Source organism: Oncorhynchus gorbuscha, linkage group LG18, assembly GCF_021184085.1.
Source record: "Oncorhynchus gorbuscha isolate QuinsamMale2020 ecotype Even-year linkage group LG18, OgorEven_v1.0, whole genome shotgun sequence".
NCBI classification, from domain to species: Eukaryota; Metazoa; Chordata; class Actinopteri; order Salmoniformes; family Salmonidae; genus Oncorhynchus; species Oncorhynchus gorbuscha.
In genome coordinates this window covers 41,762,638-41,775,951 of record NC_060190.1, presented here as the reverse complement: position 1 = coordinate 41,775,951, position 13,314 = coordinate 41,762,638, and the positions used below count along the sequence as shown (strand labels likewise).

At 40.6% G+C, this 13,314-nt stretch overlaps 2 protein-coding genes across 5 annotated transcripts; one reads left to right on the top strand and one right to left on the bottom strand.

Moving 5' to 3' along the window:
• Positions 1-140: 140 nt before the first annotated feature.
• Positions 141-5,462, top strand: LOC124003977 (protein SYS1 homolog). Of its 4 annotated transcripts, none has more exons than XM_046312682.1 (4): positions 141-240; positions 1,197-1,453; positions 1,546-1,613; positions 3,190-5,462. In XM_046312682.1, exons 2-4 carry the CDS (start codon positions 1,292-1,294, stop codon positions 3,428-3,430), a joined length of 471 nt encoding a protein of 156 aa, XP_046168638.1. In that variant the 5' UTR covers positions 141-240; positions 1,197-1,291; the 3' UTR covers positions 3,431-5,462. The 4 variants fall into 4 exon arrangements, with proteins under 4 accessions (XP_046168638.1, XP_046168639.1, XP_046168637.1 ...); XM_046312683.1 differs by having other exon boundaries at positions 170-221; XM_046312681.1 differs by having other exon boundaries at positions 179-316.
• Positions 5,463-6,992: 1,530 nt separating this feature from the next.
• On the bottom strand, positions 6,993-13,236 carry LOC124003930 (neuritin-like). Its single transcript, XM_046312582.1, has 4 exons — positions 13,198-13,236; positions 12,932-13,021; positions 11,396-11,546; positions 6,993-9,404 (listed from the first exon to the last, which is right to left on the bottom strand). Exons 2-4 carry the CDS (start codon positions 12,981-12,983, stop codon positions 9,170-9,172), a joined length of 438 nt encoding a protein of 145 aa, XP_046168538.1. The 5' UTR covers positions 12,984-13,021; positions 13,198-13,236; the 3' UTR covers positions 6,993-9,169.
• Positions 13,237-13,314: the final 78 nt, after the last annotated feature.

Here is a 13,314-nt window from a genome sequence, read left to right as displayed (position 1 = left end):
GTGAAGGCCTTAAAACAAAATCCTAACACCAGAAGTAGTAACCTCGGCAGCCAAAAGCAGTGAAAAAATAACGTTTTTATTCAACCTTTTTTTCAATCATTTTTCAAATAGCCGGATTTCCCTTCCCATTCCAGATACAACATACTTTTCTTGTGAAATAGAGGAACATCTCTTCCGGGTCGATTGTGTTGCTGTTTTCTGTTATTCGTCATCAGCTCCAGGTTATCTCGTAGCTTTATGGTGGGATTTAATGTCTGTTGTACTTTTGGATATCTCACTACCTAACACTCCGACTCGATATTGAATATCAGTAAAAGTAGGCGACGCTTTGTAAAGTCAATAATACCTACTGCTAACAAGACAGCTAAGTTATGTTAGGTAGGTAGCTAGCTAGGTTGCCAGGCAGAAGACACCGACCCTACGGTTAAGCTTGTTTACACTGAGCTCGGAAAGCCATCGTGGTAACATTAAGACACAATTGAGCCAGCGCAAGATATGGGTTCGGAAAACGTACCTCAATGCAATGATATGCCACTGTACTCCAAAGGGTACCATTATCCACACTGCTCCACGGAGAAGATTGAAATACTATTAGTGTTCCTATGTTGTTCAACACAACATGCCATTCCATAATGGCTACTGGTAGCTAGCATGATGACGAAAAGGGCTTCAATCTGGAAAAAAGGAGAAGTATTTAGATCTTCTCGATGGAGTAGTGTGAAATTCGTAACATTGAGTACATTGCATATGCCGTCCCAGTATTGAGGTACGTTTTCCAACTCGTATCTCTCGCCAGCTCCAAAGGTGTCTTAATGATGATTGCGTCCCGACCTCAGTGCAGCTCAATCAGTGTAAACAAGCGAAATGGTAGGGTCGGTATCTTCCGGAAAGCTAGCTAGGAAGCTATCAACCAGTTGTTGACGTACTGCTAGCAAGCCAGTCAGCCAATGTCGGTCAGCTATCAAGTAGCTAGATTTTTAACATGTTTTATACAAGAGGTCATGTAAAACACGCGTTTGTCACTTAGTTAGCTAATTAACAGTTAGCTAGTTCGTTGGCAAGTAAGCCTAGCAAAGTTGTTAGCCTAACTAGCCAACTAGAATAATGCTTATAACAGCTAGTTAGCTAGGTCGTCATGTACTAGTTAGCTAACTCAATTGAAATGAATATGTGAAATATCTGCCATTTCATTTCAGGTCTTGAGTCACTGACTCCCTATACATCAGAGGAGTAGCCTTGCACTAATTGTCAGCTGCTCGGGGTTCCCTGTGTCCCCTCCTTAAGCGTTGGAATGGGCAGTCATTTCCGCAGCTACATCTGGGACCCGGTCCTCATCTTGTCCCAGATTGTGTTGATGCAATGCATCTACTACAGCTTTCTGGGTCTGTGGCTGGCTGGAGTGGATAGTCTCGTACAAACCAACAGATCGCTGGACCAGATCTTCAGTTATGAGGTGTGTCCTCGTGAAATGTGTCCTAGATGATTTTCTATTTATTCTTTTGAGTTGACAGTGGACTGACTCATAACATGGCTCTATGCTTGCAGGTTCTTGGTTTTGCAACAATGCAGGGCAGACTCTCAATGATGGCATTCATCTTGAACTCGCTTACCTGGTAAGTGAATGGGCCTAAAAGTCGATTTATGCTTGTTACGGCTCCGTACATCTGATGCAAATGGGGGCCTCCGAAGGACTGCGGAGGCCAAATCAAAGTCTGCATTGCGACCATGCGAGGGCTCCATATAGAACCACATTGACATGATTAGGTGAGGGTGGTATGTCGTGCATAAACTCCTTTCCTTGACAGTAGCTCTGCTCCTCAAAGTGCAAGAAGTATGAATGCCCTAACTTCTGCAGAGGCTATGTTGTCCAACCACTCTGGGTGAAAGTGCGATTTGGTGATAATTTCACTTCCTTATGTTATAAAATGCATTTTACCAAGATAAATATGATTATAATGTTCTGAGTTGTTCAGCGGAGTCCTTCTCTAACATATCATTAACATTATATCCAAAAAGTCTGATTTCGTAAGCTAATACATTGGAGCTCTTGAGAGAGCGGTGCGCTTTCTCACAGGGACTTTTTGATGATTTTACATGTTGTGGTCATCTGCAAAGTTGTTTCCGTTGGTCGCGAAAAGCTAAATTAGCATGACGTGCTGAATAAAATGTAAAAGGCTTTGAAAATAAAGAACTTGCGGTATGCTCAGTGCTTCGTTGACATTTCAGAGATTTTGTGATAAATCTTCTTAAAAGAACAGGAATTTCACATGAATATGAAAACGTCTACTAAAGTGTAAAAATACTACATATCTCGTCTCAAAATAGATGTCTATTTTACCTTTGAATTGTTTACATCCTCCGGATTTGAGAAGAAACATGAATTCAACGGTGAGCCTGTTGCATAACGTCCAGCCTAGGTGACGCAATGCTATTTTCCAAAATGTTTGACTACTTATTTGTCTAGTCTCAATTGATTTAGTCACCCTAATGTTGGCCATCCTACAAGGGTAAAAACTCCAATAACTTTTTATGATAGAGACATGAGGTTTGGACCATTTTGTTTTCTTAGAGGAGTATCTACACCATTAACATTTATTTTGGGCTCCCTGGCCTAAATCTGAGTGCTACATGTTCACTCAACACTTCACTGGTATGAAGAAGTCTAGTCATGTACCACTGATGAAAGGCTGGCTTATTATGAGGTCAATAATTCATTATGCTCTATAATAGACTACAATCTTAAAGAGATACTTTATCTACTTCCCCAGAGTCAGATGAAGTCGTCGATACCATTTGTATGTCTCTAAATGCAGTTTGAAGGAAGTTGCTAACTAGCTCTTGACCAATTGCTAACTAGTGTTAGCGCAATGACTGGAAGCATGCTACTACATACTATAGACTTCCAGTCATTGCTAGATAGCATTTGCTTGCGAAACTACCTCTAACTTCCTTCACACTGGACACAGAGACATACAAATGGTATCCATGAGTTCATCTGACTCGGGAAGTAGCTAAAGGGCCTCATTGTCAAAATCCCAAAGTATCCCTTTAATGTTTGGTAATTTTACTAAATTATGAGCTATGAATAAAACTTTTTTTTTTACATTTACACACGCACTTCAATTGAAAGATCAACCTGTTTTGAGTCATGTTGTCCTTCATGGTGCATCTGTCTCCCTGTTCCGTCAGTGCCCTGGGCCTGTGGTTCTTCATCCGACGAGGGAAGCAGTGTCTGGACTTCACCGTCACTGTGCACTTCTTCCACATGATAGGCTGTTGGATTTACAACGCCCACTTCCCGGCGGCCCTGTCCTGGTGGCTGGTCAACGTGGCCTGCATGGCTCTGATGGCTGTGATTGGAGAGTACCTGTGCATGCGGACAGAGCTCAGGGCCATCCCAGTCAACAGTGGACCTAAGTCTAACCTCTGACCTGACCCAACTCTGTGACACTGACTTACCCCCTGTGAATTGTTCACCTACAGTTATCTGTACAGTATGATGTGGGGTATGACATTTGTGCCCAAAGACTTGGTGGGACTGGGAAGTGAGCTGCAGTAACACAGTAGTTGTATCTAGAGACAGAGATGCTCAGAGTTTGAAGATTGCACACCTCTCAATGGATTCAAGGACTTGGAGATAAACTGAATTGGTTCTGGTTGCTGTATTAATTTTTACACATGTACTACACACCTAAGAGTGAATGCTAACTTCTTCCTTGAACCACAGACTAAGATACCACTTTCTTTGAGACCGTTTGAAGCAGAGTTTAGTTACAAAGTGTTGCAAAGATCTGAATAGTTTCATAATTGTATTAAATTATGATATCACATGATGAATATAGAGAAATGGTTGTCATGGACATGCTTTTCGGTTATGTCCTATAAAGTTGAGAGAGAAAAAAGTGCAGCTTTAGTTGAGCCAGTTGAATGATAAACATTGAACATGGTACATTAACAAACTAGTCATACATGTAAAGAACAGATCACCAAATATGGAGTTCTATTTTATTCCTCATTAAAGTATGTGAGCTTGAGAGATGAACGGAATCAGCCAAGCTTAACCATACAATCAACGTTAGGAAGTTAACGTGACAAGAAAGCACATGAAAGTAGGCCTACTGAGCCATGTAATGGGAGCAGAAATTAAGAATTTAAATACAATACTTAATACAGGCTTTTTGTAAATAATGTCCTCTGTAGTTGGTGTCTCTCTGAAAGACCACATACATATTGAATTCTTACATCCTGTAGTGTTTCAGGAGCAGCAAGTATCTGATAATCATTCCTCGCTCAGCACGATGCTATTGGTTTTAAAATGTTGTGTGTATATGATGGGATGCTGTGGAGAGCAGATGGTCCCTCTGGAGATGGTCTGTCAGCCACCAGCTGTGTTATGACAGGATGCTGTCACTGTGTGTGCCTGACTGCTCGCTGGTGCCATGGCTAGTCTATGGTAAGTTTAAATGTAAACCTACTTTAGTAAGCAGCATGCTCAGTGTTAATGGTTGTCTGCTGATTTTCAACACACTTTCTCTTTCCTTCTCATAGTCTGAAAATTATTTTTACCAAAAAAAAAAACCTAGGCTATGACCTTTCACATTTTTGAATCTTAATTCGGAACTTCTGTTTAATTTGAATTGCAGTGGAAATCAGGACTATGCAGTGTAATGTTTCCACACCAACTTTCTCCTCTAGCGTTGGTGCTAAGGGGTTTTATATCACCAAGTTGTTGAACTCTTAGTAAGTTTGATTGTTTGAAGTCTCGAAGGGAAAACTCTGCCACTTTTCAACCTCATTAATGTTCTCCAGTACCATTGTCTACATATGTGAAAGCGATCTGTGGTTAAAACGATTAGAAAAAAGGTAATAAAAAATGCTTCTCTCTGACATCACATGGTAGGATTAAAAGTAACCAAGAGGGAGGGTATTTTCTTGCACCCCACTTCACCTCGAATGTCAAAGTTTAAAAATCACTGTTTAAAAAAAACCTGTTTTAACCTTTGATGATGTCATCAAAAAGACACAGTATTCACAGATTTATTTTATTTATCTTTATTTAACCAGGCAAGTCAGTTAAGAACAAATTCTTATTTTCAATGACGGCCTAGGAACAGTGGGTTAACTGCCTGTTCAGGGGCAGAACGACAGATTTGTACCATGTCAGCTCGCGGGTTTCAACTTGCAACCTTCCGGTTACTAGTCCAACACTCTAACCACTAGGCTACCCTGCCACCCCAAAAGATGTAGATACTGGATTGGTGCTGGAGATAATATGAGGTTGAAAAGTGGTGGAGTTGCCCTTCAAGACCAAATCCTTTGTTTTTGTTTTATTGTCACAGCAAAGAGTGCTTCTCTTCACATCACAGATTTTCCTGGGATGGTTTTACTCAGATTTTAAACCACAACTTGTTTTAAAAAATACATTTTAAGCCATTTATGTAATAAAGCTAATGAAACTATAATTGCCTGCAATATTGTAAATGCATTTGTTGAAAGTTTGCTCTTGTTGTGGATTTAATCTATTCAAATCAAATCGCATTTTATTTGTCACATGTGCCGAATAAAACAGGTGTAGGTAGACATTACAGTGAAATGCTTACTTACAAGCCCTTAACCAACAATGCGGTTTTAAGAAATATAAGAGTTAAGGAAATATTTACTAAATAAACTAAAGTTTAAAAAAATTAACAGTAACAATGAAATAACAATAATGAGGCTATATACAGGGGGCACTGGTACCGAGTCAATGTGGGGGGGTACAGATTAGTCGAGGACATTAATATGTACAGCACCAGTCAAAAGTTTGGACACACCTACTCATTCAAGGGTTTTTCTTTATTTGTATAAACTTTTAAATAACACATATGGAATCGTGTAGTAACTGAAAAAGTGTTAAACAAATCAAAATATATTTTATATTTGAGATTCTTCAAAAGTAGCCACCCTTTGCCTTGATGACAGCTTTGCACACTCTTGGCATTCTCCCAACCAGCTTCATAAGGCCTTCCTTTGACACTGCCTGGTAAAGAGGTCCTGGATGGCAGGAAGCTTGGCCCCAGTGATGTACTGGGCCGTACGCACTACCTGTAGAGCCTTGTGGTCGGAGGCCGAGCAGTGGCCATACCAGGCTGTGATGCAACCAGTCAGGATGCTCTCGATGGTGCAGCTGTAGAACTTTTTGAGGATCCGAGGACCCATTAGACCAGTAGACGATAAGCACCAACGAAAGTCATGGATCATCTAATTTTCTTATACTTTGAAAAATGTGTCTGTAAGTAAGTGCAATTCAATAGTTTATACTTCTTCCATCACTGGAACCAATGTTAAGATTATTTGTACTTTTCATCAATAACATAGATCTGAATATTCAGTTGTTACTCATCATCCGATTTCTATTCACCAGCACATTACATGACAGTACAGGAAGAAGATACATACTGTAACATGCAATACAAGCCTACTTTCTTATGATATCTACTAACGTTGACACACAAAAAAAGTGATTGTGTGTATTGTAATGTGGGATATTGTGGGAGATGTACACTGGATTGAAGAAATGTCAGCGATGGACGAGGCAACATAATGAGGGGCTTACACTACCACCACACATGGATGTTAGCCTCCCATGGGGGAGCCCCGGGGGTCCTGAGCCCTGCTGGACCCTCTGCCTCTTCCCCTACTCCCTCTCTGCTCTCTTTGTGGCCAGGTGGGGGAGAACAGATGGGAGCCCACTAACGAGCGGCTGATTGGCGGCTGGGCTGTTATGTACTGGATCCAGTCCTCATTAGCACCTAGCCACGAGATGACTAAAAAAAGAAATGTGTGGGGAAGCAGAGGAGTGACATCGTATCAACAAAACCTCTTGGTGCCTAGAATCTATCTGTTCTCTATGATTGTGATGGAAAATATACAGAGTATCTGAGAAGCAGCGTGTGATCTTGAATTAGTAGATCCCCTCTGTGTGGTCATGCATGTATAAACAGAATGTCATATTTCAAACTTCATACTTTATTTCAAACACATTTCTTTGCAATACAATACTTAATACAGGCTTTTTGTAAATAATGTACTCTGTAGTTGGTATCTCTGAAAGACCACATACATATTGAATTCTTACATTCTGTAGTGTTTACTGATGTATTCTTCTCTGTGGTAATTCTCTGTGGTAATTCAATAATCAGTCAGTCATACATGTATAGTAATATACTTGGTGATTATGATATCTCCCTTAAATAATGTGATATTTTTCATGCTTTCGTTAGTTGCCGATCGCACGGAAAAGGAAAGTAGTCACTCCATAAAGTGTTTACAACACATATTGCTCATGCGAAACTCATTGCTGTTCAAAAATAATGATGGACACTTGGCACCAGGCACACAGATTGGGTGACAGAATGCTACTACATTCAGGAGCACAGACTAGGTGTGGAGGACAACCAGTACAAACATGCTTACGGAGGATTATGTCTCTTGGGAATGGATTCTAAACTGAATATCTAGCCTAATATCTAGACACAACCATGCAGAGAGAGATCCATACTATAGATAATGTTGGAAAGGTACAAAAGAAAAGAAGAAGAATTATCCTGTGTGGGCTGAAGTAGTGTGTGGAGATTTTGATTGAGAGATTTGCGCAAAAGTCTGAGCACTAAGTCAGCATTCACCCCTAATTTCCCATTTGGTTAGAGCACAGTAACAGAAAACCTTTACACTAACACTACAATATATTGCTAGAAAATGACTTAATGACTTCAATTGCATATTTATATTGACTCAGTTTGATGATATATTGCAGCTGTTGACAACATCCAATACTGTATTGTACTGAGGCATTAGGGCTAACAATGCAGGGTGGTACCCTAAGAGAATCCTTAACTTAAAGATGTCCTCCAGCAATTTGTTTTAACGTTTACTGTTGAAAAGATACATCCAAAGTATAAATACAGTAAAGTACACACACTAAAGGGTAAAAAAAAATGTTTTGAGCAAACTTTGAGGAGTAGGGCATTTAAGGAGTTGGTCTGATGGGATTTCGTGATGTCATCGGCCTCCTCCTTGCTTGAGGAACAGTAGAGGAGCAATAGAGAACAAAAGAGGAAAGCCCCCCCCCCACTTGTGCTATGTCATGACAGATTTTGACCACTTATTTAGATGCGCCTTTTTTATTTTATAAATCAGGTGCTAACTGAGGTGAAAAGGAGACTGGAGTACCACTTTAAGTCCTATATATTTTAGCTTTCATAATAAAGTCTCTTGTATTTATTTCTACTCAGTAAGCTGTGTTATTGTAAAGTTGAATGTGCTTTGACGTGAACTGTGTACGGTTGTGTATAGTTGTTATGGACTCAATGATATCAAATGAATTGACAGCCATACACTTGGGCTTCCATACAGGACAGATTAAAAAAACAGCACTGAAGATTTTCACATAACCAGATACCATTTTCAGGTAGATAACTATCCACAATGACGAAACGTTAAATTAGGCATTTTACTGTAAAGTGCATAATAAAGCAAGGAACAATATTTTCAGTTAACAGCATTGCCTGACGTTAACAGCACCTACTGTAACAGGATGACCAAAGAAATTGTTTAACAGAGCAAAGATATGGAAAAATGCCTTTTTGGTGTCATTATAGCAGCCATGCAACACCAAACATTGGGCTGGTGTATAGGGGTCAAAAGGTCAAAGTTGAAAGAATTCACTTGATTGTCAACAAAATTGACCAATTGCTTTAAAATTGCTTTTTTCATAGGCGTATACTGTAATAGGTTTTCATTACAATTGCTTGGGTATTGGGTGTGTATTTTTATCCAGACTCATCAATAATGATGACATTAATATTTAAGGCCCTGATAACATAACCTTCTAAATTACCTAGTGCCATAGACATCTATGGTGGGTAACCCAGAGCTCTGTCTCTCCACAGACATCAATGGCTCTGTGATATCATAGCCTTCTAATTACCCAGTACCAGAGATGTCTATGGCGTCTCCATAGAGACATGGCTCTGTGTGCTAACCTTAATCCATATTCATTCTCTACTCACTGACCCCCCCCCCAATCCTTGGCTTCAGTTTTCAGATGTGCTCAGGATGCAGCCGGCCACCCCGGGGGAATGTGAGAGTGCATGGGGTTGGGAGCGAGGAGGAGGGAGGCATCCCCCATCTATGTGGATGGCCAGATGGGCCCTCCCAGGATCAGCAAGCCTAGGAGCAGCAGGGGTAGAGGGGATAGAAGCGAGCGCAGGCTGGGGGCCGAGCTGGGGCTGCACAGGTCGAAGAGGCTGCCCTGGAAGCGGATCTTCCTGGAGTCTTCTTTCAGGGTCTCCCAGATGGAGCCCACCTCCTCCTGACACCCGGACAGAGCCGTCAGGGCACACGTGTGGAACGCCTCCCAGTGGCTAGGGGTGAAAGATCCATCATTCAAATGTATTTGATAAAGCCTTTTTACCACCGACACATACATTGCCTCATTCATATTTGACTTGAAAACATGCTATTGGTTACAATCTATTGGATTCAAGAATGTTATTGGTTTGATTTATCTGGCACTTTAATCGGTGCACATGCAAGGCTTCAAAGCTCTCCTGTAACACATGGCTGAAGGTGTCTTAGGAGTATTGTTTGTTGTATTATTGTTTTGAATTGTTGTTTTTATACTACTGTCGAGCAACACTGTAAATTATTGCGTTTTGCAAATCAACCCTCCTTTAGCCACAGAAATTAGATTAGAAAAAAGAGCTGATGCTGCAAGGGGACATTTTTCACCCAGGAAAGGCAAGGGCTGTGTAAGCTTTAGGCAGTAATATACTGTACTATAGTAATGGAATGCACACATTAAAAATGTAAAAAAAAAAAAAAGATGGCCTCAGAATTTCATTACTGCTGCAGCAAAGTCATAAATTATTCAGTACAGTGGCTGTGTTTCAGCACCATTCATTTCTGCTATCTCCCTCGGAGGTTACAGCATCTTTTTCTTCTCTCCACTGTTCTTCCACAAGGTACACACCTCGCTGGATTTCAATACAATATCTGATATACACAAGCAGAAGGAGAATGCTTGGTAAAATACAGACACTGTTCTATATATGTTCTATCTGCCTATGGTCGTAAGAGTAATCAGGTTCCATGAGATCCTGGTGCACTGCAAACGCAGACGTACAGTAAGTGCAGATGGATAGAGGATGCTGTACATTGCACACACACATACGCACACACAGGGACAGATTGGCCATCTGGCAATTCTGGCAGAAGCCAGATGGGCTGGACCATTTTTTAGTTGGGTGGGCTAGTTGAAATTGACACACTCAAAAATATATTTTTGTTACATAAAAATAAAACCATTAAAAGGTGACATGGCCGGTAGCTCATGGGCCTGTTCTCTGTTATAGTAATCGCTAGTGAGCATTTGGCAGATCAGTGGGAAACAACCAGCCTCCCTACCAAGATAGGCCAGCCTGGTTTTCTGATAAGCTGAGCTGAGATCAAACAAACTCAAATTCAAAGTCATGAGCAAAGAGACCTGCTCGACTCTGTCATCAGTTCGACATCCAGTTCGACATCCCCGCACTGGCCATTGTGAGGGCATAGGCCTATTAAAAAATGATAATAGTAAGGTCTCATAGCCCACACCTAGTCGCTATGAGACATGTAGCTTACACATTTGTTTTAGGACTTTACATTTATTGTTAGATAAATACACAGTGACCAGCTTATTAGGTACCTGGTTGGACCCCCTTTGCCTCCAGAACAGCCTGAATTCTTCAGGGCATGGATTCTATAAGGTGTGGCGTTCAAACGTTGCTCTAATGGTATCAAGTGACCTAACGTGTGCCAGGAAAACATTTCCCACACCATTAAACCACCGACACCAGACTGTACTGTTGACCCCAGGCAGGTGTCAAGCCACGGCCACATGACTCACTGTCTGTAGGAGCAAGCCATTTTTGTGTACGGGATCGTGTACCTAATAAACTGGCCACTGAGTATACATGGCTACTAGCAGTAGGTATTATATTAAGTTAGCGATCTAGTTAATGTGTTTTGAGTTTTCACTTCCTTTGGTGTTGAACCCCAAATTAATTAGCCTCTGATAGTGCACCTAAAGATGAATGTAATTAATCTCTATTGAAAAAAATAGGAAATTCTGGAGTGCTATTCTGACAGTAAAATATAGCAACGAGCCTGTAGTCTAATTGTCACTGGATTAGGATGCACATAAAAATATATTGAATCATGCATTCCTGCTTGGACATGTTAGATGGAAAAACGTATTTCTTGAATTCTTGAGTTGGCAGGGTGATATGGGCTAGTGTGGAGAAAATGTCAGGGCCCGAATTGTCCCAATCCCTGTCCCAGTCCGCCCCTGCACACACACACACACCCCTCTCACCTGCACACAGCTTCCACTCCCATCTCGCTGGTCACATTCTCTTGGTAGTTATCCATGCTCTCCCCCAACTCCAGAACACAGTCAGAGAAGTCCCTGTAAATATTCTCACACTTCACATCTGCCGCTGAGACTCTTGCCACAGTCAGGGACACTGCAAAACACAGAAAGAAAAATACATTCAAATGCATTAAGGAAAGAATTCCCCTTTGTTCTCATAAGTTTCGTTGTACATTTCAGGCATTGCACTTACAGAGGCCAAATATAATTGTTTTATGTCATGATAGAACAACAATAGGCTCTTGTATCACCTTTATCTAGATATTTATCTACCTCCCTATTTGAAGCAAAGGGTGTCTTCTGAAACAAATGGGAGGATGCCAAAAGTAGGTCACCCTCCTTCTATGTTGTTCTTGGAGTTAAAATGGAGGAAACAGAGGAATATTAGCCCTCAGCATCTCTCCCAGGACTTTAGGAGATTTGGCAGGATACATTTTTCTTCCAGTCATTCCAAATTGCCTCTCAATGTAGTTTTAACGACGAGGGTTGCATGGGAGATATTTGGCCTGCTTGGACAGTGTGATTTAGATACAATCAGCATAGGCCACCTGTGAGAATGATTGTCATAATTCTCTCTCATCTCCCTCCTCTCTCACACTCACATATTGATTGCTTAGGGTCAGGGATAAGGTATCAAAGGTCACTGTAATAGCCACTGTCTGGGACATAAGCTTGAAATGATTGCTTTAAAAGCATAGAAAACATTGAAATGAATCAGGGATTGGGTTATATTGGGATTCTGAAGAAAGACCAACTGCTCCTAGATTTTGTTGGTTTGCCTGGATCATTTTCAAGAAATCTATTCAATTCCCAAGTCCCACTGCACTGTAGGCTGTCTCACATTCAATCCATTGCCCCCTGCCAAAAAGCAACGCCTTGCTAGATGCAAGGTAGGCAGTGGTTATATTTCTATTTGTTAAATATGAATATTGTTATAGTACACCAATATGATTCAGCTTGCACAGGTTAAAAAAGTTTAAAACCAGGAATAATTGTTTAATTTAACAGAATGGATATGGACATATGTGCATATGTGCAGACATTGCATAAAGACTTATGTTCTGAGTGAATGCATGGGATGAATTTATTAAACAAGAATGCCAGATGTAGGGTAAGTGATACTACTTAAAATATTTGTTGTCATTTGCTTTCAATTATTTGTGCATTAATACATGCTTTATACATCAACACAACTCTGCAAGTCTATTTTTGGCCAAAGATCTTTAAAGCACTCCAAAATCTATCCTACAACACACACCTGAGGGATGATGAGTTATTGATAACCTCTTCAAATATGAAAAGGGCTCGTCACTGTCAAATAATTCAACTCTATTCTCACCCTGTATGCAACATCTAAATTTAGACTACACCCTTAATTAATAAAATATTACATATTTCATCCAAGATATTATAAAACGTGCAATACGAAAAAGTATTGTTCTACCAATAAATCTAAAATGATACTTTATCCAGCCTTACCTAATGCAATAAATGCACAAAATCTTGAAATCTTCACCGACGTAAATCCCATATCCCATATCAAACCCAGCGGAGGGTGCCTTGCGCCATCTGTGGGATCCAACAGAATCGCTCATAAATTGAGATAAAATCAAAGCGAAGTAAAATGAATCAATCAAAATAAATGAATTGTTGCGGCATATATGTGTTAACAGGAGGCGATTAACATTTCCGAATCAGTTGCAGTTTATTCTCGATCAAAACGAATGGAACAACCGTGACGTTACCTGCTCCTTTCGTGCGTGCTGCCTCTCCGAGCGCTTCTCTCACTCACCTCATTGACGCTCCGCGCCAGAGATACGTTTAGTGCCATCCCATGTTTCTCATTTGCTGACAGTAAACAG

What these genes read in the sequence shown, in the direction of transcription:
- LOC124003930 (XM_046312582.1), bottom strand. Translation starts at nt 12,983, where the DNA reads ATGGGATTTACGTCGGTGAAGATTTCAAGATTTTGTGCATTTATTGCA. An exon ending in TTGTGCATTTATTGCATTAG is followed by an intron (nt 11,547 to 12,931) that starts GTAAGGCTGGAT and finishes TGTGTTTTGCAG; the next exon opens with TGTCCCTGACTGTGGCAAGA. An exon ending in GGAGTGGAAGCTGTGTGCAG is followed by an intron (nt 9,405 to 11,395) that starts GTGAGAGGGGTG and finishes TTTCACCCCTAG; the next exon opens with CCACTGGGAGGCGTTCCACA.
- LOC124003977 (XM_046312682.1), top strand. Translation starts at nt 1,292, where the DNA reads ATGGGCAGTCATTTCCGCAGCTACATCTGGGACCCGGTCCTCATCTTG. An exon ending in ACCAGATCTTCAGTTATGAG is followed by an intron (nt 1,454 to 1,545) that starts GTGTGTCCTCGT and finishes CTATGCTTGCAG; the next exon opens with GTTCTTGGTTTTGCAACAAT. An exon ending in ATCTTGAACTCGCTTACCTG is followed by an intron (nt 1,614 to 3,189) that starts GTAAGTGAATGG and finishes CTGTTCCGTCAG; the next exon opens with TGCCCTGGGCCTGTGGTTCT.